This window comes from Plecotus auritus, assembly GCF_963455305.1.
Source record: "Plecotus auritus genome assembly, chromosome: 12".
In the NCBI taxonomy this organism is placed as follows: Eukaryota; Metazoa; Chordata; class Mammalia; order Chiroptera; family Vespertilionidae; genus Plecotus; species Plecotus auritus.
In genome coordinates, this window is record NC_137778.1 from 29,450,256 (window position 1) to 29,476,041 (window position 25,786).

General features: G+C 52.2%; 3 protein-coding genes across 14 annotated transcripts; 1 reads left to right on the plus strand and 2 right to left on the minus strand.

Moving 5' to 3' along the window:
* Window positions 1-8,212: 8,212 nt before the first annotated feature.
* Window positions 8,213-8,782, plus strand: DPM3 (dolichyl-phosphate mannosyltransferase subunit 3, regulatory). Its single transcript, XM_080647986.1, has 2 exons — window positions 8,213-8,259; window positions 8,434-8,782. Exon 2 carries the CDS (start codon window positions 8,439-8,441, stop codon window positions 8,709-8,711), a length of 273 nt encoding a protein of 90 aa, XP_080504112.1. The 5' UTR covers window positions 8,213-8,259; window positions 8,434-8,438; the 3' UTR covers window positions 8,712-8,782.
* Window positions 8,783-9,245: 463 nt separating this feature from the next.
* Window positions 9,246-12,033, minus strand: SLC50A1 (solute carrier family 50 member 1). 8 transcript variants are annotated; one of them, XM_080647981.1, is made up of 6 exons: window positions 11,898-12,033; window positions 11,080-11,157; window positions 10,843-10,966; window positions 10,105-10,266; window positions 9,713-9,832; window positions 9,246-9,631 (listed from the first exon to the last, which is right to left on the minus strand). In XM_080647981.1, the coding sequence occupies exons 2-6, from the start codon at window positions 11,139-11,141 to the stop codon at window positions 9,530-9,532; spliced, it is 570 nt and encodes a 189-aa protein (XP_080504107.1). In that variant the 5' UTR covers window positions 11,142-11,157; window positions 11,898-12,033; the 3' UTR covers window positions 9,246-9,529. The 8 variants fall into 8 exon arrangements, with proteins under 8 accessions (XP_080504107.1, XP_080504109.1, XP_080504104.1 ...); XM_080647983.1 differs by lacking the exon at window positions 11,898-12,033 and adding an exon at window positions 11,282-11,604; XM_080647978.1 differs by lacking the exon at window positions 11,898-12,033 and adding an exon at window positions 11,435-11,566.
* A 447-nt stretch (window positions 12,034-12,480) lies between these two features.
* Window positions 12,481-20,637, minus strand: EFNA1 (ephrin A1). Of its 5 annotated transcripts, none has more exons than XM_080647973.1 (5): window positions 20,208-20,637; window positions 14,693-14,988; window positions 13,685-13,750; window positions 13,474-13,524; window positions 12,481-13,315 (listed from the first exon to the last, which is right to left on the minus strand). In XM_080647973.1, exons 2-5 carry the CDS (start codon window positions 14,889-14,891, stop codon window positions 13,203-13,205), a joined length of 429 nt encoding a protein of 142 aa, XP_080504099.1. In that variant the 5' UTR covers window positions 14,892-14,988; window positions 20,208-20,637; the 3' UTR covers window positions 12,481-13,202. The 5 variants fall into 5 exon arrangements, with proteins under 5 accessions (XP_080504099.1, XP_080504096.1, XP_080504098.1 ...); XM_080647970.1 differs by lacking the exon at window positions 20,208-20,637 and adding an exon at window positions 18,241-18,915; XM_080647972.1 differs by lacking the exon at window positions 20,208-20,637 and adding an exon at window positions 17,734-18,893.
* Between the last annotated feature and the right edge of the window lie 5,149 nt (window positions 20,638-25,786).

A 25,786-nucleotide genomic window follows, 5' to 3' on the forward strand; every position in this document is an offset into this window, starting at 1 on the left:
CAGAGCTGCCTCCTAAACACACAGTGGCCCAAACCCTTATGCAGGAGGTTGGTGGCACTTTAATTGCTCCACTTCAGATACATTTCTCTGCCCCCCTCCCGGCAGACTAGAAGTTCCTCAGGGGGCAGTGCCAAGGTCCCAAATACCACCGGACAGCTGACAGCAGACAGCAAGCCGCCAAACAGAGGTTGCACTGTAATGCTGTTCAGCTGAGTTCCTGTAGAGGCAGGGAGAGAGCCCCTAGTTGGCCCTGGAATTAGGCACCCCATCACCTGCTGCAGGCCTGCCCTGTGGCCCAATGGAGAGCTTCCCCTGTGCGGGGTCAGGAGAGAGTCGCTTTCCCACCCCAGGTCCTGCCTGGGATGTGGGTGAAGGGGGAGGCTGGCACCCTTTCTTCTAACTCTCCTACCTGGGCCCACAGTTCTCAGCAACTGCTCCCTGGATACAGGCCCCCAAAGATCCAGAGAGGTCCAGCTCCCCTCAACTACTGAGGCTCCAGACACACTTTATTTTATTTTTAAATTTTTTATTGATTGATTTTTAGAGCGAGAAAGAGAGAGAACCATCAATTCGTTGTTCCCCTTATTTATGCATTCATTGGTTGTTTTTTTAAATATATTTTATTGATTTTTTTACAGAGAGGAAGGGAGAGGGACAGAGAGTTAGAAACATCGATGAGAGAGAAACATCCATCAGCTGCCTCCTACACACCCCCTACTGGGGATGTGCCCGCAACCAAGGTACATGCCCTTGACGGGAATCAAACCTGGGACCTTTGAGTCCACAGGCCGATGCTCTATCCACTGAGCCAAACCCGTCAGGACCATTGGTTGTTTCTTGCATGTGACCTGACCGGGGATTGAACCTGCAACCTCTTGGTGCATGGGACAATGCTCAACCAACTGAGCCACACCAGCCAGGGCGACAAATGTTATTTTTCCAACAACGACACCTTTAACTGAACATTTACCACTTGTCAGTCAATGTACTTAGTGCTTTACAGATATTCTCAATTCCAATACTCACATTAATCTTACTGCTCTTCATATTCCATGTGATGGTTAATTTTATGTCTCAACTTGGCTGGGCCATGGTGCCCAGATATTTGGTCAAATATTATTCTGGCTGTTTCTGTAAGGACGCTTTTTAGTGAGCAAAACATATTGCCCTCCACCACGCAACTGGGCCTTATTGAATCCATTGAAGGCCTACATTGAACAAAAGACTGACCCCCCAGAGCAAGAGGAAATTCAGCAGCAGGGAGCCTTTGGACTTGAACTGCACCACTTCTCCCTCCTTCACTTCATTCAGATTTTCTTGCAAATGTCTCCTTCTCAGTGGGGCCTTTGGGCTGTGCTATATAACATAGCATACTCTGTCATCCTATTAAATCCTCTGCCTGGCTATATTTTTCTTCATAATACTTCTCATTTCTTTTTATATTAACTATTTACTTGATCGTTTCTTTTTCTTTTAAAAATGTATATTTTATTGATTTCACAGAGGAAGAGAGAGGGAGAGAGAGATAGAAACATCAATGATGAGAGAGAATCATGGATCAGCTGCCTTCTGGGGATCAAGCAAGCAATCCAGGCCTGTGCTCTGACCGGAAATCAAACCATGAATTCCTGGTTGATAGGTCGAAGCTCAACAACTGAGTCACGCTGGCCTGCGGGCTGGTCTATTTGATTATTTCTTGCCTGTCTCCCACCACTTCATTGGAAGCAGGGAATTTGTCTGCTTTGTTCACTAGAACACTGCTTGATGTCTGGTAGGTGCTCAATACATATTTGTTAAAAGAAGCAACAAGAACCCCATTAGCAACACACCACTGTCACACTCTGAGCTCTTTGCTGAAAGTCCACTTCCATCCTGCCTCAATTCCAAATTGCTGACTCGCCAGAATCATCCAAATGTTCCTCTCAGCTGCTGGCTGTTCCTCCTCCCTCTTCCCTTAGGCCATCTTCTTGTCCCCCGAGGCCTCTAGCTTACCTTGTCTAGGAACCCTGACTCACCCAGCCGCTTCTCCAATCAGCAGCAGGACCTCTGACCTACCGCTTCCTCCTAAAGCCTGGTGTAATTTTGTACGTGTTCTTGTTAATCATATGTGTGTTCTTCCTGTCTCCCCAGTGGAACTGTGGGTGCCCTAAGGCCAGGGATGGAGTCAACACAATCTGTGCCCTTGAAAGCTTTGCCAAGAACCTAGGCACCTGTGGGCACACAGAAAGCTCTACTGCCTGACATTGATACACACAGGCACATGTGGGGTCACCCACTCCTCTAAGGTGTGAGCCGCTGACCTGAGGGACCAACCTACCCGCCAACACAATGCTTTTTTTAAAAAAAAAAAAAATAGTTTTATTGATTTCAGAAAGGAATGGACAGGGAGAGAGAGATAGAAACATCAACGATGAGAGAGAATCACTGGTAGGCTGCCTCCTGCACGCCCTGCACTGGGGATTGAGCCCATAACCCAGCCATGTTCCCTGACCGGGAATTGAACCGTGACCTCCTGGTTCATAGGTCGATGCTCAACCACTGAGCCACACCAGTTGGGCTCACACAAGTACTTTTAAGGGGTCTTTCATAGCCTGGCCTGCTTTTCCTGCCTCTTCTCCTGCCACTCCCCCAGGAAGTTGTCTTTGTCCCAGAAACAGCCACAGAGGATGATTGGCCATGGGTTCTCAGCCTCTGCACCTTTGTTCAGACTTTCTCTTGGCGTCACATGCCTCATGCCCCCACCTGAACAACTCTTACTCATCTTTCCGTGCAACTCCGGTGTCAGGCCTCTGTGAAGCCTTCCCTCCAGGCAGCCCGTCCTCTGTTTTGTGTGTCATTTTGCACGTTCCCCTTCTTCCATGCACTTTAGAACGGAAGTTGCCTCCCTCCGAAACCAAAGCTTGCAAGAACAGAAAAGCCCAACAAATAGCTTATCCGTCTGCAGAAGTAACTTAGCTCAGAAGATGGTTTGGGAATGATGGGAGGCAGGCCGGGGGCTAAGGTGGGTCCTCAGCCCTGACCTGTAACTACTGACAGTTATTCACAACAAGAAGTAACTAACACCCATTATGTGCTTTCCAAATGCCACAAGTTGGTTTAGGTACCCTCCCTACATTATCTCCTTTCATCTTAGAGCAACCCCATGAGGGAGGATCAATTAATTATTCCATTGTACAGCTGAGAAAACGGAGAATTATTCCATTGTACAGCTGAGAAAACTGAGGCTCAGAGAAGTTAGGTTACTTGCCCAAGATCACAAAGCTAAGTAAAGGAAAGACCCCGACCCAAGCTCGGACAGCTGGGCTCCAAAAGCCCCAATTTTAACCCCCACGCTGTACCAGCTCTCACACTGTCACCACCGCACGCGCTGTGTCTGCCGTGGCAGCGGAAGGGTGATAGTCTGCGAAAGACTGACAGGGAGTTAGGCCATCGGGTCTGCTGGCTTTTGTGCAGTGCTACCCAAGTGTCTGGTAGAGGGTAGTTTCCGGAGCAGATACCTTTCCCGTGGCCAGGAAAGCTCACTGAGACCATCAGAGGCTAACTGTCCTTCCCTCTGTCCCTCGTCTTACATTTATAGCAGGCTTGCTGGGGTTCCCGCACTGTGCTTGTTCCTGGAGATAAATGGTCTTGGGCAGAGCGAGCAGGGAAACAAAAAACCTACAGCTTGCCCGGCTGACCTGGCTCAGTGGTTGAGCGTCGACCTATGAACCAGGAGGTCACAGTTTGATTCCCAGTCAGGGCACATGCCCGGGTTGTGGGCTCGATCCCCAGTGTGGGGCGTGCAAGAGGCAGCTGATCCGTGATTCTCTCTCTGTCTCTCTCTCCCTCTCCTTTCCTCTCTGAAATCAATAAAAATATATATTTAGCCAAAACCGGCTTGGCTCAGTGGCTAGAGCGTCGGCCTGCGGACTGAAGGGTCCCGGGTTCGATTCCGGTCAAGGGCATGTACCTTGGTTGCGGGCACGTCCCCAGTGGGGGGTGTGCAGGAGGCAGCTGATCGATGTTTCTAGCTCTCTATCCCTCTCCCTTCCTCTCTGTAAAATATCAATAAAATATATTAAAAAATATATATATATTTAAACACACACACACACACACACAAACCCTATAGCTCAACATCTATAAGAGAGGTAATGGGTGCTCAGAGGAGAAAGATGGTGACCACCCTACAAGACAGATGCTTGAGCTAAACCTTAGAGAAATGTGTCTCCACATTTTCTTGTGGCAGATATAGGGTTTCACTTTTCACATTAATTTTTTTTTAACACTGGGAATTAATTTTGGTATAAGGTGTGAGGTTGAATTCTAACTTAATTTACTTTTTCAAATGGTAAGCTAGTTGCAAATGGTTTTTAAGCAATTCCTCTTTCCTCACTTACACTCGATGCCATATCTATCATCTGATAAACTGGTGTATGTTTGATCTATTTTGTCACTTTTTATTCTGTTCCATTGATCTTGGGAGGAAGGAACTATATTGTGGTGGCAAACTGCAGGCTCTGAAGTCAGATTGTTTGGGGTGTGCCTCAGTTCCCTCATTTGTGAATGTAGATGATACGAACACCTACTTCATGCCATGGCTGTGGAGATGGAAGGAGATAATGCACACAAAGTACTCATTACAGTGCCTGGCACAGAGCGATCCATCAGTGAACATCAGCCGCTGCTATGATCCCTATCTGCCTGTTCCCGGCCATAACCCGGAGGTGAAATTACTAAGCGCGTAGCTTTGAGCTGATGGAACACCCTACTACTGACTGTGTGCATAACCTCAGGCAGTTACTTACCCTTTTCTGTCTCTCTGTCCTGGTTTCCTCACTCAGAATGGGGATATGAAAGCATCTACGGCAGCAGGTTGTGAACATTAAGCATGACCCCTCGATGAATGCTTATTCTTCTGCTGATTATTATTACAACGTTATAATTTATTATCTGTCTTTATGTGCTGTAGCCCCTTCTCATTGTGTTTCCCCAAAAAATTTTATGGGGAGTGGCAAACATTCTCCGCCAGGTCTACTGTGGGTGAACGAAATAGAATTTCTGGATCTGCAATGTTGATGCCTAGCCCTTGACCTGCACTGAAAGTCATTGTGATCAGGGAGGTCTTGAGTGAGGAAGGAGTAGGATTTGGGGTAGGGGAGGCAGGAATGGGGAAGGGACTGGGGGTGGGGTGGAGATTTGAAATTCATACAGCAAGTTTAAAAACATGTTCTTATTCTGTCTTAATGCTTCCTTAACAAAGAAAATGTGCATAGTTTAAGAAGCCACCACGTTCTACAAGGCATTTAATGAAAAATAACGTCCCTGCTCCACTCTCCCACCCCTGTCCACACTCCTTCATAAACTACTCTCAAGTTCACTGGCTGCTTCATGTGGCACTTGCCTCTATATTTCTAAATAACATGCTCATATTATTATTTCTTTTTTATATTTTAGATATAATCAATATACTGTCTGTGCTGAAAGATGAGCATACAGTTCTCTCTAATCCTGACTCTCCTAATATGTTCCCTACTCCCACCCTCTCAATTAAAATATATTCCAACTTTTAGTTAAATTAGTCCTCACTCAGTGTTTACAGTATTGTGCTGTGAAGATATTCTGCACAAATGTAGTGTTTGTACTAAACCTGCTTTTATTCACTGATATGAAGGACAAGGGGCTGAGAAACTTCCTTCTCTAAAATCATAGTCACAAGCTTCGCCACTTCAATCAGTGAGAATGGAGCATCGCACTTTTGCCTGGAGGTCTGAGCCATGTGGAATACTTTGATATAAAGAAGCAGCCTTACACAATGGAATACTATGCCGCTATAAAAAAGAAGGAACTTTTACCATTTGCAACAGCATGGATGGAACTGGAGAGCATTATGCTAAATGAAATAAGCCAGTAAGAGAAAGATAAATATCACATGATCTCACTCATATGTGGGATATAATGATCAACATAATTTGATGAACAGGAATAGATCCAGAGACAAATGGCAGGGGAGGAAGGGTTAGAGAGCAACCAAAGGACTTGTATGCATGCATATTAACATAACCCAGTGGTCGGCAAACTGCGGCTCATGAGCCACATGCGGCTCTCTGGCCCCTTGAGTGTGGCTCTTCCACAAAATACCACGGCCTAGGCGAGTCTATTTTGAAGAAGTGGCGTTAGAAGAAGTTTAAGTTCAAAAAATTTGGCTCTCAAAAGAAATTTCAATCGTTGTACTGTTGATATTTGGCTCTGTTGACTAATGAGTTTGCCGACCACTGGCATAAGCAATGGACACACACACTGGGGCGGTGGGGGCTTGCCCGGGGTGGGAATGGCTGGGGGGGGGGTCAATTTCGAAAAGGAGACTTATGTAAAACTTTAGACAATAAAAAAGAAGAAAAAAAAGAAGCAGCCTTGAATTCCAACCTAGATGCAAAGCTTCAGGTAATGGGGTTTTAGACACAACAGTAGATGTATCTTAATTATGCAGTTATCTATTACATAATTGTCTAATATTAATGGTCTTAATTTTGTAGTTTCCAAGTGGACCCTCAGCCCAGGCTTGCTGTTGATTCCCTCAGTTATATCTGTGCTTACCTTGAACCTATCAAAACACTGCCTTACTTAAATATTACTTAAGCTCCACCTTTGCCATGTCCTGTGTGATGACCCTGTTTTTCCTTTGATGAGTCGGTCCACATAGTTCTTCTGATGTGTGTTCTTTCTTGCAGCAGCAATAAATCTAACTCTGTCCAAGACACAGTTCCGTTCCTACTGCTTTTTATCAAGCAGGCCTTGTGTCAGTTCTCTTTCCTTCCTTTTATAGCTCTTTATTTTCCCTAAAGTTGATAACTGCCTGACCTTTTCTTTTACTTGAGTTTCAATATACCTATTAGGAATTCATCCCCCATGCTCTCTGAAAGATGTATACACCTTCTCTCATAATTCCTCTGTCCCACACTTTTCCCCTTAAAGACACCTTCCTGGCCGCTTCTTCCCCTGGCTCCAAGCTATACTGGTTTCTCCCCTGCGTTTCTTTTTAAAAATATGACAACCTTGCCCTGGCCTGGTAGCTCAGTTGGTTAGAGCATGATCTCCATATGCCAAGGTTGTGGGTTCATCTCTGGTCAGGGCACATACAGGAAGCAACCACTAAATGCATAAATAAGTGGAATGAAAAAATCTCTCTCTCTCTCAAAAAAAAAGACAACCTTTGTTCTAACACCTATCTCAAAGCATCATGATTACTTGTCAATGCATCCATTTTGCCTGACTCTCCTTGCCCGCCCCTTCCACCCCTGGAGGGGCCGTATGTCTTGATTTCTCTATTTCTCCAAAGTTTATCATGGCGCTCAAGAAACGTTTGAATGAATGAATGAATAAATGAATGAACGATCCCTAGCCAGTTTGGCTCAGTGGATAGAGCGTCGGCCTGCGGACTCAAGGGTCCCAGGTTCGATTCCGGTCAAGGGCATGTACGTTGGTTGCAGGCACATCCCCGGTAGAGGGCGTGTAGGAGGCAGCTGATTGATGTTTCTCTCTCCTCTCATCGATGTTTCTAACTCTCTATCCCTCTCCCTTCCTCTCTGTAAAAAAAAAAATCAATAAAAAATATATTAAAAAAAATGAATGAACGAATGGAATTTTTAAAAAAAATACATTTTATTGATTTTTTACAGAGAGGAAGGGAGAGGGATAGAGTTAGAAACATTGATGAGAGAGAAACATCGATCAGCTGAGCTGCCTCCTGCACACTCCCTACTGGGTATGTGCCCGCAACCAAGGTACATGCCCTTGACCGGAATCGAACCTGGGACCCTTAAGTCCGCAGGCCGACGCTCTATCCACTGAGCCAAACCGGTTAGGAATTTTTATGTATAGGTGAAGTTTAAGAATGATATTGCAAGGTTTAAGGGTGGCCTCAGGCTTTTTTTTTCTTTCTTTTTTCCTTTTTATTGAATTTATTGAGGTGACACTGGTTAATAAAATTATACAGATTTCAGGCGTACAATGGCCTCAGGCTTTCTGCAAGGCCCACGCCAGCTTGGAGCGGGGCCCTGAGGGAGAGAAGCAGCATCGAAGCCCTCGGGACCCAGGTCACAGTTTCCGGAGCAGCCACCGTTAACTCAGAGGAGGGAAAGACATTGGCCATAAGCCTTCCAGGCGCCGCCACGAGGACTACAACTCCCAGAAGGCAGCGCAAAGGCGGAGCGCGTGCGGGGGGTGGGTTCCGAAGGCTGACGTCAGACCCGCATGGAACTCGGAAGAGCCGGCCGAGAGGTACGTGTGGGTTGCGGGCTGAATGGAGAGGGCGAGGAGGGTGAGAGCGAGGGTGGAGCGGCCCTCGGGGAGGTGAGATGGAGGGTCCTGCTGAGGGAGAAGGACAGATGGGACTCAGATGAAGCCGGGGTCGCGAGGTGGAAAGCTGTCGAGCTCTGCTTGCTCTTCCCGCAGCGACCATGACGAAGTTAGCACAGTGGCTCTGGGCACTGGCGCTCTTGGGCTCCGCCTGGGCGGCCCTGACCTTGGGGGCCCTGGATTTGCCTTCTTCCTGCCGGGAGGTTCTGTGGCCACTGCCCGCCTACTTGCTGGTGTCCGCCGGCTGCTTTGCCCTGGCCACTGTGGGTTATCGCGTGGCCACTTTTCACGACTGCGAGGACGCCGCCCGCGAGCTGCAGAGCCAGATCCAGGAGGCCAGAGCCGACTTATCCCGCAGGGGGATGCGCTTCTGACACTCCTCCAACTCCTTTTACAACCCGACAGCCCTCCCTCCCATCCCCCATTAAAGAGCAAGTTCACTTTCTGTTCAGCATGGAGAATGGGAATGGGGGATTATGTGTGTACCAAGTGAGAGGCAGACAAGCCACCTTAACTGAGGTCATCCAAGCTTTTACCTTTGCATTCTGCTGGTGTTCCTCCTTTTTGCTCCAAAGGAGGCAAAGACCCCTTCTCAAGATCTCTCAGGATGGGAATGTTTTACTTTTCTGGTCCTTTTAACCCTGTCAGGAAGTACTTCTTGAAGTCTAACTTACGTTCTTCATAACATCCAAGCTCTGTCCTTTTTAAGGCCTTCCTAGGTCTTTTCTAGGTTGTTCTGGTTCTTTTATTTATTATTATTATTTTCCCTCACACATGCTCTGGTTCTTTTAGATACCTTTTCTGAGCTAAGACTACCAGCCCAAGAATAACTCAATCAGACAGTACACCTCTACCCTTCACCAAACCCGGCAGGTTGAGAATCACTGCATAGAGAATGAGCCTCGATGGACAGGGATAGGGAACAGTTTATTTTAAGGCACACTCTAAAGATTTCACCGCAACCCCCAAATTAAAAAATATAATCTCTAAAAAATAAGTGCTTCATCTCCCAGGTCCCACCCACTCTTCTAAGTAAAGCTCTTTCTTTGGTCCCCAGATTCTCAAAGTTGTCTCTTTTTCCCATAACCCCTGGCACCCGTGTAATGGTCAGCAGGAACAGTTGAAACAGGTTGGTTTGAACCTCTTTGGTAACAGGTTGGCATGAAGGTGTCCTGTGGTCAGGTGAGCTGCCTCAGGTTTGTAGGAGTTGGTAGTTCCTGTCTTGCTCCTGAGGGTACTTCCAGAAAAGCCAGAGGCGAATGAAGCTAGTGAGGATTCCTGGAATGTTGGGCACCTGAAATCACAAGGGCTTCGATGAGGAGAGGAGTTGATTTCCCACCGTGCACACCTGTCACCCCCTCCCTGTGCTGCTTACCATGATGTAGGGATCTCTGAGTCGGAACCCATAGAGAGTCCAGGAGGCAGAGGTGAGGAGGGTGGCAATGGTCAGTGAGAAGGAGAGACGTTGGGTTGATTTGGTCTGAATAACTCTGGCCTGTGGGAAAGGATGAGACACTCCTTGTCCAGATACACAGTAAGGCTCCCACCTTGCCTACTAATTTCCTCAGAAAATAGGGCAAATATCCTCCCCGGCCTTCTGCTGCCCAACCTTCCCCTCTTGCCTCCCATTCACCCACCTCTATTGCCCTGTCTCCTTCCAGGACTGGAATCTTCCTTTCCTCTGGAGGGTAAGCTACAGTCTCTGGCTATGGGAGCCTGACCCTTCTTATCTCCCCCACCTCCAGGGACACTCTCACTCCCACTCACCAAGTCAGTCAGTGGTGAGAGGTACATACTGATGGTGAAGACACTGCAGAAGAGGCCCAGCTGCTGAAGCCTGGCCTCAATGTTGGGCACCAGGAGCCAAAAGTAACCAAAACCCAAGAGAAGGACCCCCAGCAGGGCTGCAGTCTGCAGGAGCTCGGCACCCTGCAGGGGAGAGAACAGCCTGGCTTCTGGATGTGCCAGGAGCCTCGCTGACTCCCCCACCGGAATTAATTCTTCCTGCCTTTCCCATGCGCCAGGGGGGAGCCAGCCTTTGTCTGGGCCTCCAGTATTGCACTTGTCACAGCCTTTTTCCCACCAGTGACCTGAGCCACCCACAACACTGGAGATTTCTAGGAGAGGGAAAGATCTTTTTTGTGAGTTTGGTATGCACAAGAGGAGCTTAATACATGCTTGTGTGACTGAATGGGGAAACAGCTAATCATCTCATTCTCAGCCACTGGCCCTGGTTCTGAAGGAGCTATGGGAGACAAAAGCCCTTTCCCTCAGTTTGTGGAGCAGCAAGGCACCATCGGGGTAGACTGAGCTACCAGCCTTGCCAGAATAAGGGGCGATGTGTGAGTCTCGGAAGGCTGGCTTCATGGAGGAAGGAGGACTGCAATGCTGGAGAGGCCTTCTAGGAAAAGGTGGCAGTGCCAGCTTGTTCAGTCTTCCAGGAAGCACTGTCCTGCCAGCGAGGCAGGGCAGCAGCAGGGAGGTGGGTGCAGGGAGGGCCTCTACCTTCCGAGGGCAGTAGTGCAGATACACCAAGATGTACAGGGTCTGGAGCACAGCGCCCACGGCGTTGACGACGATTAGGGTCCCATCTCCCTTCAAGGTCCCATAGCTCAGCCAGCTCAGGTTGCTGCGGGATGGAGGGGAGGGACATTCGCCGAGGGGTTGAATGTGGGCTTCTTCAGGGTCCCCACCCCACTCCCCTCAGACAGTCTTTCCCGCCGCAGCCGTCACCCCTCTCACTTGACATCCGTGGTGAGAAAGGGCAGGAACTGGACATTGTCAACTCTCCGGGTCATCCACATATGCCTGAGGTCCGAGCTGTAATAGCGCCCCGAAGGCAGGGGTGAGAGGGGAAGGGAGATCCCAAAGCCTGCCATCCTCCCCTGACAACGGGCAGACCCCCGCTACCGCCCTCAGCTCCCTGGCCTTCGAGTCAAATGACCTGCCTCGCCCTGGTACCCCGGTCCCCTCGACCCGTTTCCACTTTGACCCCAGGTTCCGGACGCAGCCCGCGGCTGCAGCCACGTCTCCGTCCCCTCTCGCTCCTTTCCTGGCTTCCTGGTCCTGCCCTCGCCCGACCCGGCCGCGCTCTCACAGGCCGGTGGAGAACATGCCGAGGGTGAAGACCACGCAAACCCCGGAGAGGAGCGTGTCCGCGGCGCCCGCCTCCATCCCTCTCGGAATCGGCTCCGGCGCGCGCCGAGGGCAGGCCTCTGGGCGCCGGGCTCGGAATGGGGCCCCGCCCCGCCCCGTCCCCCGGAAACTGAACCGGAACCCGGCCTCGGACGTAGGGCGGGAACTCAGGCCCCGCCCCCTGGCCGGTCTCCCGCTCGCGAGGTTCCCGGTCCTGACGTCGCCCTCCCGGTCTCGGTCGGCCCGCGTCTCACGGCTCCGCGGACTAGTCCCGGCCCCGGCGCTGCCCACCCTCCGCGTACCCCTTGGTCACCCGGGCCCCAGCCTCCGCTCTCCCACGGGCCCGCGTGGTAACCTCACAACAAAAGCTGGCTGGACGCAACCAGACTTCAGCGCGCTTCCCACCCAGAGCTCCAGATCAGAACCTCAGCGGTCCGGGGTTTGGGCGGTTTCCCGTTTGCTGGAGCCTTCCCAGTCTCTGCCCTAAACAGCAGGGGTTGCCAGGAATCCCCGGTTCTGTCAGGTGCCCTCTCCCGTCGGCCAGACCACCAACCTGGCCGGTCCACTAAAACCCGTATCATGTTGACCCCCCTGGTCCAACCCTGACTTGCTGCTGGGAACTCTCCCTCCCAGGTTCCCACAAGTCTCGGTCGGTGGGGCTGCGGGCGGGGCGCCGGCCTCCGCTGGCGTTCCCGGAGGCTGCCCTGACTCACTCAACTCAGCTGCATGAGTACCTGCCCGGCATGCCACAGCCCAAAGCCCGCACTGCCAGGTGGGGATGGGCAGAGGTTTGACAGGAAGAACTTCCAGAGTGGGTCAGCCTAGAACCCGAGAGGCTGTGTGGGGAACACTCCCGTCCCCAACAACGCTGAGGAGGAAATACCCCACCTCGATGAGGGGTACGTACTCTTTCTAGAGAGGGAAAAAATTCAAGCCCGGTTGCTACTGGTATCCTCCATAGCAGGGACCCAATGGTTATAAGTTGGTACGGAGGGGCGGAAAAACAAGTCCAAAAAAACACACATCTTTATTTTTAGACAAACAGTGTATAAAAAGTTCCAGTTTTAGAAATCAGACACACAGCATATATATGTACAGCTCCTGTACAAGTGGGCCCTGCCCTCACAGCTACAGTCCAGGAAAAGGTGGGCACAGCCCCCGCTGGCATAGCTTTGGGGTGCTGCCCCAGGATAGAGGGTTCAGGGCTGGCTACAAATCTCTCCGTGGCAGCTCCACAGGTGGCAGAGGCTGGGGCCGCCCAAGCATTCTGCCTCTCCTGTCCCGGCTCGCAGGCAGCAAGCTCCTGCTTTTCCTTCAGTCCATCCTGGCATCCTGGCTCTTTGTGGAAGGGGCATCTTTGCCAAGTTCAGTGTCCTCCCACATGACCCCAGATCCCTTCCAGCTCAGCTCCCACAACGCGCGCTTGAGAGTCCATAGCTGCACAGCTTCGTTTTTGTTGTTTTTGGTTTAAGGGCCGGAAAGGCAGGGTAAGAACTGTCCCGCTTTGTCCGTCCTTCTGAGGTGGAGGCAGGGATGGCACTACCAGGCTTGCCGACCTCCCGTGGGTTGAAACCCTTAATACTGACCCGTTTTGAGGCTGCTGGGTGGCAGCTTGTGCATTTGGTGGGAGTGGTTCCCAGCACTGGGCTGTGCCTCAGGATAGGTGAGGGGTGCTTGCCTCTGCCTTCTCGGCCCTGTTCCAGTGCTTAGTCTAGATGTGGCATCCAACGTCACAGGGTTTGCAGCAGCAGGAACGGCAGCAGCAGCACAGCCCAGGCAAACGGGAAGAGGCGGGGGGCAGCACTGTGACCGATGCTATGTAGAACCTGCACCTCTGGGTCATCTGCAAGGTGGGGGGGCAAAATCTCTCAGGTGAGCAGTCCCAGCTTCTGGCACTAGCCCTCAGCCCAGCAAGGTTCCCCCAGTCCCTGCCTAGCAAAGGAGCTACCTCCTGTCCCCAACCTCCTCAAGCAGACCCCCTTGTTTGCCCCTGCGACCTACCAGCTGCAAGTCTCTTTTCCTGTGGATTGTCATGGGCCTGAGGACTGTGAGCTAAAACACAGAGGTGGCCATAGATCAGGTACTGTACCAGGGAGATAGGAGTGGGGGTGCTGGGTGGGCCGGGCAGTGGAACGCCCCACCATCCCCGGTCATTAGGCCAGGCCCAGAATTAGGGATGGAGGAAGGAGGTTCACAGGCCCCTGACACTCACTGGTTTTGCCATTGACCGTCACCTTCAACCTCAAGCACCGGTCTTCTGCGTGGTGGATGGGTTTGGCTGCAAGATAAACCCACACAGGATTAAGGAAGGGGGAGGAAACAGAAGGGCAAATGCCTCTCTGGCCCTCCTTTCTCCGTCCCTGCTCATTTGAATCCCTTTCCTCCCTCTCAGCTTTGATTCTTACCTTAGGTTTTGCTCACTTCCTGCCCCATGTTCAGCCCAACCTCCTTTCTTTGGAATAACCCTTGGCTTTGGAGATGGTGGTGAAAAGAACATGGCCACTGTCCCCTCCCCACAGTCCATTCTTCCCTCCTCCCAGCTGGAAGGTGGGCGAGGCCTGCACGGTCTAGTCCCCTTACACGGGTATTTTGTACTCCCCCGGCCTAGGCACCACTGAAAGGGTGAGGCCTGCATGCATTCTACACAAAGCTGATCTCATCACTCTTAAAATCTCCCAGTGCCTTCAGGGTAAACTCCTTAGCACTTTTAGGTCCCTGTGATCTGCCCCGTCCATCTCTCCAAGCTCGTATTTCCCCACTTGAAAGTGTCCCTCCTACTCCAGCCATACGGAGTTCCCTGAAGATGTCATGTTCCCTTTGCACGTGTCCCCTCATGCATGGCCAACTCCTCTGCTTGTCCCAAGCTCTGGGAAACCAGGAAGCCTTCTCTGAGCTCCCCTAACCTGGTACCCAGGTCATTCCTCCAGGGCCCCTGTGTTCATGTCTACCATGGCATACGGTTCTAATGGCCTGTTACCCTGTGTGTGTCTCTTCCCAGCTTCCTTGAGGACAGGGACCCTGTAGTGTTTATCTTTGTGACCACAGTGCCAAGCTCAGTAGAAGCTCACTCCACATTGTAATGTGAATGAATGAAAACAGAATCCAGGATTGGAGAGGCCCTCTGCAGCTTGACTCCCCACTAAGCAGGTACTTGGGCATCTGCATCATGCCAGCTGCGTGCCCCGGTATGTGCACCTTCACATGCCTCCCAGGCACTCACAGATGTAGTAGTAGCTGTGTCCCTCTTTGAACTCCTTGCCCAGGGTAAAGGGTGTGAAGCGCAGGAACTTCTCAGACAGTTTCTCTGGGCCATGCCTGGCACTGGGGTGGTTGCACTGCCAGCGGACCTGTTCCTTGGACTGGGGTTGGCACAGCTGGTACTGCTCGAGCTCCACCAGGTAGAGTGTATACTGTTCCATGGCAGTGGCTGCCACAGAGTCATCCTCATAATGGGGACAGATGATGTCCAGGTAGTCATTCAGCTGCACATGTACAGTGTAGTCCTCATTCCGGAACCTGGGCATGCGTGGAGGGGAAGGAAGCAAGCAGTCACTCAGAAGCCAGACCGGTGCCGTGAGTCTCCGAATGTTTACACAACCCCCTCACATTTCACACTGGACCCCCACACAGATGTTTTGACAATCTCAACTCCCAATATTTACTGATCTTGATCTCTTAAATATCTTTCCACTATTTCCAAACATCCCTCCACCATCCTTGTGTCCTATAACCCAACAAATAGCATCCATTTAATGTCTTTTAGGCAACAAAACACTTCCCATTACCCCCTGATATCTATCCAAAGATGGGCTTCTAAATATTTCCTTAGCTCACTCATCATTCTCTTCTACCCATAAATATTTCCCCAAATTTATTTTACCAGGTGTTCCTTTAAATGCTATTGGACCCAGTCTGAGACCCTGCCAGCCCATTCTATCCTCAGGATCCAAGTAACCCTTTCTCTTTACCAGGCTAGCACCAGCCCAACACATTTATGTCTTCATTTCTCTTACTCCTTTCATTTCCCGCCCTGACCCATTGCATGTATCTCCTATTTCTCAGCTTCATTTCCCCCCAAACCTCCAGTATACCCAGACCCACAGATAATGCCCGAATCCTTTAAGTTAAATCACTTTCATCAATTCATTCATTCCCCTCAAATCCCTCCTTCTAGCTACTTAAAATGATGCTCAGGTCTCCTTGTCCACTTTTCTCAAAGCACCCACACCACCATTGTCCCTTTATCTGCAAAAGCCACACAATCAGCTGTGAGGTGAGCTCCAGAAACGCCGGAGTTCTCAGATCTGAGGTTGCCTCTCCTCCCAAGGTGGAGCCAGCTCCCCTCCCCCAGCCCATTCCCTCCAGGCTCCACAGGCTCCAGCCTGACTGCCCACCAGTCCCTCCCCCCAGCTCCAGACACCTGGCTCCAGTCTGGGTGGGGTCCTGTAAGGGGGAAAAGTGCCTCCTCACCTCCCTCTCCAAGCTGGTCAGCTTCTCTGAATTCCCCTAAGCACTGTCAGCTAGATACTCAGCAGAGTTGGCTGCCAACTTGCTACAAACCAAAACCCTGGGCATGGGTGGCGGGAGGAGTGCCGGGAATTAGGCCAAGGCCTTGGAGGTGGGCACCCACTGCCCAGTCAGCATGACCCCTAAGAGGCCTGGCCTTGCGGGTGGCGTGTCAGTTCTCAAGCTAGGCTTACCAGGGCCCCTCCCCCACCCTGGAGAGGAGAAGGAGAGTGAGAGGCTGGGAGGGAGGCAGGGAGAGAGAGAGAGAGGCTTTTAAAATTCCTCTCTGGAGAGATAAACATAGAAGCCATTTCAGAACAGGTATTTCAGCTCTGGGCCTGGCATCCTTCCCCCATTCCAGTGAAGGGCACTGACTCATTCCTCATCCACCTCTGCCACCCTCCCCAGCATTCACGAGAGTCTGTGAAAATTTACCTTGTCAAATGTGGATCCCAGGATGGCACAGTGTCCATTAGCCCCAGGCACCCTCCCCCAGGCAAAGGGAGCTGGCAGGTCTGAATGGGCAGGGTACTTGCCCCTCCAGTACCAAGGAGGCCAGTGCCCAGCTCGCAGTAGCACCACCCTTCATCCCACGCTGCCCCCTCCAAGATCCCAGGGCCGATGGATGCTCACTCCCCTGAGTCACTGTGCCAGGCTCACACCCGCCTAGCTGCCTGCCACCTCCTCTCTGGCCCTCAGCTGGGCCTAGCTTGGCTGCCTGTGGACTGCAATCTGGGCGGCTTCTCTTCAGTCCTGGGTATGGTAGGTGTGCATGCGGCCCGATGAACAGGGCAGAACTCTGCTTAGAGGGGGCACCCATCACCCCCTTCCTGGGGTACAATCTGCTCCACTTAGAACCCTTTGACTCTTGCTCTCCCATCTGGGAAAGGGGGGCAGTGGCGTCAGGGAAGGCGGGGAAAGGGGCAAGGAAGAGGCTCCTTCCTGAAAGAGAGGAAACCTGGGAGCTTGGGAACGGAAAAGGCCAGGGTCACCCCCTCCCTACTCACAGCTTCCTGTCCCCTCCTCCTCCTCCAGCCAACACCTGGCATGGGCATAAACAGGGACTTTGCTCTCTCCCACTAGGACAAGATTTGGTCAAGGAAGCAAAGAGCAGACAGCAAGGAGCAGACAGCAAGGAGCGGGGTGGGGGAGGGCTGACTGGGCTGCCCCTTTTAAACCAGGGGCAGGAGGGTACTGCCCTCTGGGGTTGGCAGCTAGTTGCTCTCACCCAACATGCCACAGACACAGACCCTCTCACCAAGCAATACTGCTGCAGGACCAGAGGAAGCTGGCACAGTATCTTTATTAGGAGGGTTGGGGGGCAGGCGCACTAGGGCTGAGGGTGGCCCAGCTGAGTGTAGCGTTTTTCCTGACCCCAAGCTGTTCATCAGCCCTCCTCTCCATTCTTCTCCCTACCCCGCCTCTCCTGTTTCTCCACAGATATTGTTCCCATAACTTCAGAAAACTCAAGGGCAAGAACAAAGGGTCCCACGGAGCGTCTTCAGTCCAGTACCATTTGCCTCGCAGCCCTAAAACTGCCCAGGAGGAATTAACTCCTTTCTGCCCAGAGCCCTCAGTAACCTTTTAACCCCTTCCATTCCTTCTGAACCTTTCCCATGACCTCCCTCCCCCATCGCTCTCGTTTTACTACTTGAGCCTCATAAACAGATGACTACCTTAGCCTGCTCACCCACAGCGCGTGCCTCACTCCTGTCATCTCTAAAGATCCCTCGGTGCGGAACTTCCCACAATCACCTTAAACACAGAATGAACGTCAATGGCCGCAGCCCAGGCCCCTCCTGAGAGGTCCTTCTAGGATTACAGCGAGCATTCTGCTTCCTCCTGATGTCATACCAGGTGCCTGTCAGTGTGGCCAGAAGCCCAAGCACAGACAAGGAGAGGGATCCAGGCTTGGTGGTGGAGGGACCCACAACAAGGGCCCTGGTGGCCAGGGAGGGTGGTCCGTGCGGGAGGGAGGCAGGGTCTGTTCAGCATGGGTGCCTCACTTCGGAGAAGTAGAGGTGCCACAGGGAAGGAAAGGAGGGGCAGACATAGAAATAGAAAGCAGACACAGGCAGGTTCCTACCCTGGGTGGCCTCCTCCCAGTTCTGGGGGAGAAGTGAGGGGAAAAACATTTAAGGAATCCCTCCCGCCTCGGTCGCCACCCCAAGACTCCAGTCAGGGGCTGGCTGGAACAGTTAGACTGGGGTGGTGGGGCAGTGCCAACCGGACGCCCTTGTGGGCCGGAGACTCGGGGCTTACTTGGGGTTTGAACTGTTCCAGAAGACGGTGTGGCGGTCGGCAGCGGCCAGACTGTAGCAGAGCCCCAAGAGAGGGGCCCAGAGGAACTCCATATCGCGGGGCCTGTGCAGGCCGGGCGGAGGCGAGGGGCTCGTCAGGCTCTGGGTTCCCGCTGGCTTTCTCCCCGGCGCAGTCGGCACAGCACTCACAGATTTCGCAGTCGGCACAGGGCTCACAGATTTGGCTCCAGCGCCTCCGGACTCCGCCTTTTGGGCCAGCGCCGCCCGACACCCCGCCCCGCCCCCCGCCCCGCCCGGCGCGCTGCTGCCCTGGGGCTTGGGGACTGGGGAGGTGGAGGAGGGGAGCGCCGGCGAGGGGAGCGGAGTGTGCGACTCCGCCTGGGCAGATCCGCCACGAGCTGCGTGTTCGCTCACTTGTGGGTCTGTGTGCCGCTCTCTGGGCCTGTTCGGGGTGGTGGGTCTGTGTGCCCCGGCAGAGCCGCGTGCGGGAGAGAGCAACCAGCAGCTCTGCAAACACGCGGGGGCGAGACCCGGCTTTTCCGTGCAGCGCGCGGATCTTGCCGGGTGCAAGGTTGTTGATAGGTCCCGCACCATTCCCGAGCTTCCACTCCCAGGCTCCCTGCGTTCCCACACTCTTCCCGGCCCCCCAGTCCCGGGCTGCGCTCAGCTGCCCCTCCTCAAATACGCGGCTGTTTGTTTTTGTTGGGTTTGTCAATGTTGTCTTTGTTCGGGAGATTGTGTCATCGCCTAGATGCCGGGAATAAAGTGTGACCCTGAGTGACCAAGTGTGTAACGTGTGTGGCCGGGGGTTAGGGCGCACCTCTGTGCCAGTGAGAGGGAGAGGCGCATCCTGGGCCCGCGATAGGGTTTGCTCGTGTTTCTAGTGCGCCAAAGGACGCTAACAGCGTGTGTGTGTGCGCGCACATACGTGTGCAGCGCGCGAATGGGCTTTTAATATGGACTGAGAATCTGAGCACGAAGAGTGACTAACCACACATGTGCATCTGGCATGTCAGCTCCCTGTGATGTTGTGCAAATGTGAAAGCATTTGAAGCTGTCCCAGCTGCGTCTGGAGTGGGGAAGCGTGTGAAACTTGGATGTGTGTTTGCTAATGTTGTATGAAGAGGAAGGGAAAGGGCACAGGCCAGCAGGGTATGTGGGGTAGGGTAGGGGGCAGGAGTGTTTACGTGGTGTCCCGGGGCTGGGCAGTTGGGTCTCCTAATCAGGCTCCAGAACCCAGCTCGGCCCCCTTCCCCGCGCCCTGTAAACAAACCCACTGGAATTCGCTGGGGGTGGGGGTGGGGGGCTCCTGGCGGGTGGGTGGGAGTCTGCCTCCCAGCTCGCGGGGAGGAACGGACTGGCAGGTGTTTGGGCTGGAGTGTCTGGCGTGGAAGGGTCGAGTGCTGTGTGCCTGGCGGCTTGTGAGCGCGCCCCCGGTAGGTGTTGGAGTGTGTGCGCACCCCTGGCCAGCCCTCCACGCAGCTGCGCAGCGCGGGAAGCCGCAGGCTCCGGCCCTCCCCACCCCCCCCACCCCCCCGGTCGGCGCGGGCCCCTCTTCCCCGGTTCCCAAGCCGTTTCATCCTTCTCTTTTACGGCCGGGGCTGGCGACAGCCCCTGTAATTACTCGGGGCCGGGACGCCAAGGCTAGTCCGGCACTGACCCCGCGGGGAGGGGCCTGGAGAGGAGGAGGGCCCAGGCTGGCTCCCCGCCCCCACCCTCGGGGCGCAAGTTGCGTGCGGTACGACGTGCCGTGCGGACCGTAAATATTTACCCATTGCCTACTAAGGTCTAGACTTAGCTTTGCGCGCCTTCTCCCCCGCCCCCCGCCTCCGCCCCCGGGCTGGCTCCTGCCCCAGGAGACGTGCCCAGCCCGACGTTTTCCCCGACCCGAAGCCCGCCCCTCCTGCCGGGGCCGAAGTCTACCGGCCGACCATCTCCAGGGCGGCGCCTCACGCGCTTTTTACTCACCTGGAGGTCACCTGGGTGTCGGCCTCCCACGTGCCCAACGAGCGATGATCCCATCCCTTCGTCTGTGTCCCACGGAATCAAAGCTCCACGAGGGCAGGGTGTCTTGGTTCTCTGCTGTATGGCCAACGCCTGGCACAGCACTTAGCACATAGTAGCTGGTCAATAAATATTGGTTGAGTGGGTGACATCACTGTTTAGTTAAGGTACTTCTACCCACTTAGTGCTCCGAAAAGACACGGGAGAGGGGTTTTTTAAGGAGGGGAGAGGAGTGATGGTAGCTCTAAAGAGAGGGTAGCCAGGGTTGCCCCCTGGAGGGGATGGTTTGGGGCACATTCCCCCTTTTCTCTGATTGCTGGGACTGCAGGGCGGGAACGCGTCGGGTCCCTCGGCTGCGCTGCTAGGTCGGGCAGGTTCGGGCTCGCTCCGCCCAAGCCGCCGGGGCCACGTCCGTTCCCCGCCCTGCCTGCGTCTAGGGCTGGGGCCAGCCGGGTGGAAAAAAGGTGTGTGTGTGGGAATTGGAAGCACGAACGGAACACGGAGCCTCCTTCCCCGGCTTGGCGCTTTCCCCAACATTCTCACTTCAGGCTTTGATCTCATTACTCTCCTATGCATATATTTTTGTGTTTGGGGGTCGTTTTTCAGACCTAATGGGGCACTCATTAGGGGCCGGGTGTTGTAATTGGCAACGAAGGTACGGCGGCGGCTGAGATAAAATTCCTGCCCTTGGGGAGCCTCCAGACCAGCAGGGGAAATAGACAAACCACTATTTATACAACAAACTTGCCTGCAAGTGTCACAGCACAGACTGTAGAGCCACACGCCAGGGCCGCTGCGACGCCTGCTGGACGCAGAGGAGAGTTGCAGGCACTGCGTGACCCAGACAGACAACAGAAGAGATGCCCAGAGACTCGACCTGAAGACCAGCCCATCCCGTCCCTCCCCCACCGCAGCCCCCTGCCTGCCCAGGCGGGTCTCGTCTCTGGCTTTGGGCTACCTCTCACCGCAAACCCGTGCGCTTGTGAAGGCTCTCACCACCCCCAGGCAAACATCTGTGCTTAGTGGCAGAGCGGTCTGAGGTGTCTGTCTGTCTGCCTGTCTGGGAAATTCCCCTCCTGGGCCTCTCTGTGAATTTCTGAGACAGGATTAACCCTCTGAGTGTCTGGCAGGAGGCCCGACCTCTAGAGGGACACACTGTCCACCTCTAGGGGCACTGCCCGCCTGGAGGCGCCATTTCCAGCCTGGACCTGGCAGAGCTACTTGATTGCTGCTCCTTTACTGAGCACCCTGTGGTTGGGGTGGCAGAACCACAGGGTCCTGGGGCGTCTGCTAACCTGGCCCAGCCCCTGAGGGTATCTTTAGACAGTGGCTTAGGGGTGGGAGGCCCCGAGCCTCTGTGCCATTCCCTCAATGTCATTTTGAAAAATAAAGTGTATCTTTCCCACTTTATTGGTTAAGTGTGTATATTTCCCACTTTATTAATAACTAGAGGCCTGATGCAGGAATTCAGGCAAGGGTGGGGGCTGGCCGCCCCATCAGGCCTATAGGGCAGGGCGGGGGTGGGAGGTTGGCTGGCCCGCCTGCCCCCTGGTCGAACTTCCGGTGAAGGGGACAATTTGCATATTAGCCTTTTATTATATAGGATGTGTGTAACATGGGAAAAGAGAGAACAGGAGCCCTGGCTGGGTAGCTCAGTTGGTTAGAGTATCATCCTGATATGCCAAGGTTGTGGGTTTGGTCCCCAGTCAGGCACATACAAGAGGCAATCAACAAATGCATGAATGACCAGAACAGCAAATCAGTGTCTCTCTGTCTCTGTCTGTCTGTCTCTCTCTCTTCCTCTCTTTCTCTCTTTCTCTCTCATTCTCTCTTTCTCTCTCTCTCTCTGCCCCCTCTCCTCTAAAAAAAAAATTAAATTAAAAAGAGAGAGAGAGAGAGAGAGAACAGGAGCGCTAGCTGGTTTGGCTCAGTGGTTGGAGCTTTGGCCCTTGGACTGAAGGGCCCCAAGTTCGTTTCTGGTCAAAGGCACGGCAGGCGGGGCGAGTTGGGGAGGCAATCTATGGATGTGCCTCTCTCACATTGATGTTTCTCTCTGTGTTTCCCCCTCCCTTCCACTATCTCTAAAAATCAATGGAAAAAATATCTTTAGGTGAGGATTAACAAAACAAACAAACAAAAGAAAGAAACAACAACAAAAAAAGTGCCCTGACCCTTTTGGCTCAGTGGAGGCCTGTGGATTCAAGGGTCCCAGGTTCGATTCCGGTCAAGGGCATGTACCTTGGTTGCGGGCACATCGCCAGTGGGGAGTGTGCAGGAGGCAGCTGATCGATGTTTCTCTCTCCTCTCATCGATGTTTCTAACTCTCTATCTCTCTCCCTTCCTCTCTGTAAAAAAATCAATAAAATACATTTAAAAAAAAGAGAGAGAGAGAACAGGAGAATAAAGGGGAGGAGGAGCCATCAGGCACTGTTAACATCTTCATCCCTTTCCAGCCAGCTTTTTGCTTGTGAGATTTGGGGGTGGGGTGGGGGGTTGCTTACTTTTACATAGTGTGATTAATATCACACATTTCTATGGTGTACTTTTTTTTCTCCTTTTACTTTATGACAGAAGACATTTTTCATGTTGCAAACTCTTTGTAAAAAACATTGTTGTTAGTAATTTTCTTTTAAATCATCGCCTGAGGATACGTTTTTACTGATTTTTAGAGAGAGAGGAAGGGAGAGAGAAACATTGATGTGAGAGAGAAACATTGATCAGTTGCCTTCCATAGGTGCCCAGTCAAGGATCAAACCCAAAACCTTTTGTGTATGGGATGACAGTCCAACCAATTGAACCACTTGGCCACAGCTGTAAACAATTTACATATATTTATAGCCCTAGCCAGCTTGGCTCAGTGGATAGAGTGCTGGCCTGTGGACTGAAAGGTCCCGGGTTCAATTCTGATCAGGGATACATGCCTGGGTTGTGGGCTCGATCCCCAGTGGGGGGTGTGCAGGAGGCAGCCGATCAATGATTCTCTCTCATCATTGATGTTTCTCTCTCTCTTTCCTTCTCCCTTCCTCTCTGAAATCAATAAAAATATATTATAAAAAACAATTTATATATATTTACAAACAATATTTAAAAATATTTTTATTGATTTCAGAGAGGAAGGGAGAGGGAGATAGAAACATCAATGATGAGAGAGAATCATTGATTGGCTGTCTCCTGCATGCCCTCCTCTGGGGATGGAGCCAGTAACCTGGGCATGTGCCCTGACCGGGAATTGAACCAGTGACCTCCTGGTTCATAGTTCAAGTGCTCAACCACTGAGCATGCAGGCTGGGCTAAACAATATCTTTAATGGCAGCATGACGTTCCATTGAGTGTTTCAGAGTTTGCCATTGTAATGAGGCAGGGTAGATATAAATACACACAACCACACACACACTCAGGCTAGCTTCAGTTGCTGAACACTTGAGTTGACTGGTTCTTAGAACCTAGAAATAAACCTGAGGCTGACTTTCATTCAACAAGTATTTATGGAGCACGCAATCTGGACTGGACTCTGAATTGGGGCTGGGGGCTTCGTGGAGGACAATAGGAGAGATCCCCGCTGTCATGGAGCTTACGTTTTAGATGAAATCTGGGCATGGGCTTTTCTAGATTCTGGAGAATTTCACGATGTGGGAAAGTGCTTTGGATGTTGCCAAGCTAAAGCCAGATTCTTTCGGCTACTAACTCGTCCAGCTCTTTTACTGAGGGCCAAAGTGACCAGAACCTAATGGATCTGTTCCCGCTCACACACATGCAACTCATGATTCCATGGAAGAGGGTGGAATTCTTCCCCTGGGAGTCCAGGCAGGGGAGAGGGATTTGGACAGGCTGGGAAGTGGGAGGAGAAGGGAGGGGCCGTGGTAAGGAGGATGGGACTGTGTTCCAGGAGAGGTTTTGTACTGCTGCCTCTTCCACCAAAAATGGACTGATTGCCTGGTTGGTGTGGCCCAGTGGTGGAGCGTCAACCCAGGAACCCAGAGATCGAAGTTCAATTCCTGGTCAGGGCACATACCTGGGTTTTGGGCTCAATCCCCAGAAGGAGGCTTGCAGGAGGCAGCCGATCCATGATGTTTCTCTCTCATCAGTATTTCTATCTCTTCTACCCTTCTCCCTTCCTCTCTCTCTAAAAAAGTGAAATAAATAAAATTAATTGCTCATGTTAAACACTGTACTGGGAGGCACTGGGGACTCTGAAATATATCCTTGCCCTAAAGCAGTGGTTCTCAACCTTCCTAATGCCGCGACCCTTTAATACAGTTCCTCATGTTGTGGTGACCCCCAACCACAAAATTATTTTCGTTGCTACTTCATTACTGTAATGTTGCTACTGTTATGAATCGTAATGTAAATATCTGTGTTTTCCGATGGCCTTAGGCGACCCTGCTAGCGGTTCTCAACCTGTGGGTGCTGCTGTAGAGCCTAAGACCATCGGAAAACACAGATATTTACATTATGATTCATAAACAGTTATGAAGTAGCAACGAAAATAATTTTATGGTTGGGGTTCACCACAACATGAGGAACTGTATTAAAGGGTCGCGGCATTAAAAGGTTGAGAACCACTGCCCTAAAGGAATCTAGTTTACGGGCAAATATATCATTAGGATATAAGATAAGAATTGTAATAGTGGTGTAAGTGGAACAACAGGCTGTGGGCTCAGGGAGGAAGGGATGTTTATTTGTGGTGAGGAGGGCTTCGCAGAAGAGGAAACATTCGGCGTGAGTTTTGGGGATAAGGAGGCATTCACATTCAAGGATGAGGGAGCAGAGAACAAAGCTGTAGGGGTGAGAGTTTGTGCAGTGAATACTCTGAAGCAGCTAAACTTACAGAAAGGTCTGGGGGAGGAGTGGCCGCGGATGAGAACAGAAGGTGGTTTGGGGCCATGCTGCCAAGGGGCTTGAATGCCACGCGCAGGATTTTGAATCTTAGCCCGTAGCCCATAGATGCTTAAATGAGAAACATAATCAGATTTGTATTTTAGAAAAATCACTGTGGCTAACAGCATGTGCGCAGAGGAGGGAGCTCAGAGGTAGAGGGACTTGGGGCCTGAGCGGCAGGAGCTCCGGGGGGAGGGAGGAGGGCCTGAGGCTGAGGAGTGGCAGAGGCGGGGAGAACAGAGGAGACATGAAACAGAGTTGCATGGGACCTGAGCCAGGCGCAAGAAGGCGGGAGGGTGTGGAAGGCTTGGTGGGCAGAAGTGGCCCTTACAGGCAGGAAATGGAGGAGCAGACCTGGGAAGGAGAAATGAAGAGTGTCATTTTGGTCATTGTGTCAAATTGTAATGATTTCGGCTGCAAGTAGCAGAATACCCAACTGCCAGCAGTTTAAACAAGGTTCCACCCCCCCACCCCCACCCCCAGCAAAGCGTTCCGGAAGTGGGACAGCGGCTCAACGTGTTTTCAAAGACCCAGTGCCCTCCTCAGCCTCTCTGGCTAATGGAGTCACAGGAAGACGGGGTGGAAGCACAAGGTCTCCTCGTAAGGCTCTGTTAAGTATGTTTTTAAAAAAGGTGATTTCTGAGAGAGGAAGGGAGAGGGGGAGA